The sequence below is a fragment of the Nuphar pumila genome, chromosome 2, assembly GCF_984573655.1.
Source record: "Nuphar pumila chromosome 2, dmNupPumi1.hap1.1, whole genome shotgun sequence".
NCBI lineage: Eukaryota > Viridiplantae > Streptophyta > Magnoliopsida > Nymphaeales > Nymphaeaceae > Nuphar > Nuphar pumila.
In genome coordinates, this window is record NC_143250.1 from 88,817,358 (window position 1) to 88,819,528 (window position 2,171).

The 2,171-nt window shown below is 40.6% G+C and overlaps 1 protein-coding gene across 1 annotated transcript; it reads right to left on the reverse strand.

Moving 5' to 3' along the window:
* Positions 1–370: 370 nt before the first annotated feature.
* Positions 371–1,751, reverse strand: LOC149845999 (gibberellin-regulated protein 5-like). The gene is made up of 3 exons (XM_089990124.1): positions 1,668–1,751; positions 1,036–1,066; positions 371–552 (listed from the first exon to the last, which is right to left on the reverse strand). The coding sequence occupies exons 1-3, from the start codon at positions 1,749–1,751 to the stop codon at positions 371–373; spliced, it is 297 nt and encodes a 98-aa protein (XP_089846250.1).
* Positions 1,752–2,171: the final 420 nt, after the last annotated feature.

Consider the following 2,171-nt stretch of genomic DNA (forward strand, 5'->3'; position numbering starts at 1 on the left):
ATTGCATAATGTTAACTGAATTTGGCTAACTGGACCTCATCTTTTTTTATCCTCCAACTTGACTACATAGCATACCAAATACAAATGGCCTGTAACAAGTATTGTGATTAATGTCTTTATGGGCAGAAAGGAAAGCTTCCATTATCCTCCATAACTAGGATCCAAATTTCAAGATATATAGTGCTGTGGTTGTTTGGTGCTTTTCTGGAATACGACACCATCTACATCAACTTGGATGATACTAAACGCTACATAGCTTACTTCGACTGCATTTTATGCCTCACTAACTTTATATGCATAGTAATAGATAGATAGATAGATAGATAGATAGATAGATAGATAGATATATATATATAGAGAGAGAGAGAGTTTAGGGGCACTTGGGACCTCCTTCCTTGGTCTTCCAATTATTATAGCATGGGCAGAATTGCCTGTTGCCATAGGTGCCAGGAGGGACACAGAGGCACGTGGAGCAACACTTCATACAAAAGAACATGCATGGCTTCCTGTGAGATGTCGCCGAGCACCGGTACGAACACCTTGCACCACAGTCTGCAGATCATGGAAATTAAACAATCAGAAATGGATTAAACCAAAGCTTCTGAACTAACCTATTAGTTCCCAAGTCGTACATATTGGAATTTTTTGAAAAAATGTTTAATGTATGGTAAAATCCTTTTTTATCTTCAGAATGGACATGTTTTGAAGAACAAGATAGGGGATCCTATGTACAAGATAAACTCCAAGAGCATCCCAGACAACACTGATTAGACGGTTAATTTGCCCTCATAAACATGCTTCCGATTATAATCCAATTTATTTGTTGATAAATTGACTTAGCAAGATTAATATGCTTACTAATGTAGCAAGTTGTGATGGCTAAAATATGATGAAATGGCATCACTAATGTAGCAAGATTAATATGCTAATTAAATTAATGCCACTTGACAAAATGTATATGAAAGCGATTCTACTCTGGTGTATCGTTTTCAGAAGTGCCTGTAAAGCTACACTACATAACTACTTGTCTCTTACCTGAAGGATGAAGTCGTGAACCATAGTAACCCTGCATAACAAAAAATACAGGAATCAACATGGAAATCTAAATTCAAAGAACATGCTATTTCAAAAAAACTCAAATAACAAGAATATTTTTTCACTAGGAAACCTTTAGCAACTCCATTGGATTGCCATATAAGATCACACATGATGAGAACTAGACAAGAGGACTACTTTCTTTGCTACTCTAACCTTTCCCTTTTTGGGAAGAAAAAGGAACAGAGTAAAAGGATATTGGCATGGTCCAGCTAGCTCTGTGCATCACAATGACTCCTCACATTTCAGACTCAACTTGGTCATAACCAACTGAGTTGCTCGAGAATTTCTGCAGTCTACGAACTTTGGTTCTGACTTCTGAACAGGAAGAGGTCGAGCTTGGACAAACTGGGGCATCTTGTACGTTTCTTCACTCAATTGCATTTAGAAACCTTACCATGCCAATTCAACTTAGTGACACCCATCGTGAACATGGCCCGAGCTGAGGGCAACACCAACTCGGGAACCGAGTTGGGCTAGTGTACCCACGAGTCATATATGACCACTAACAAACTGCAACCCATCCCAAAAGATGCAAATTAAGAGAACCATGTCAATTTCTAAAAACTTACATGGGCATTGGAGAGAGGGGCTACTAAAGCCAGGACAAGGGTGAGGAGGATGAACAGGAGCGACAGTTGATGAAAGCGCGCCATGGTTTGGTGATCACTCTAAGGCAGAGGTGGCTAGAATTTTGTTGTGCAAAGAAGGTGGTAGAGAAGGGTCCCTTTTATAGGGACGCAAAGGTCGATTACTTTTCCTGAGAAAAAGCCGGAATTCGAGGTAGTTTAGTTGAGTAAGGACGCAAAAGAAGCGAAATGAGCGGCGTCAATAACGTGGTCAGCAGGAGGTGGGTGATGGTTGTGACGCATGGCTCAAAACACTTGCCTTACTTCCCATGTGTTGAGAAACATACCAACTTTGGAACCTTTTAATTACCTTGGTTTGTTACTGGTGCCTAGGCCAGGCCAGGGACTTGGGCTGGGTCCGGACTGTTGTTTTCCAGTGGACCCCTAGAAAGGGAAAAGTTGGAAACAGTATAGGGCTCCCCCACAAAAAAATGGATCTTACCTTGG

Bases quoted from the DNA above. Each gene is read 5' to 3' on its own strand.
- LOC149845999 (XM_089990124.1), bottom strand. From the start codon at position 1,751: ATGGCGCGCTTTCATCAACTGTCGCTCCTGTTCATCCTCCTCACCCTT. The intron at 1,067-1,667 runs GTAAGTTTTTAG...TTTGTTATGCAG, and splicing joins CCCCTCTCTCCAATGCCCAT to GGTTACTATGGTTCACGACT. The intron at 553-1,035 runs GTAAGAGACAAG...CATGATCTGCAG, and splicing joins TTCACGACTTCATCCTTCAG to ACTGTGGTGCAAGGTGTTCG.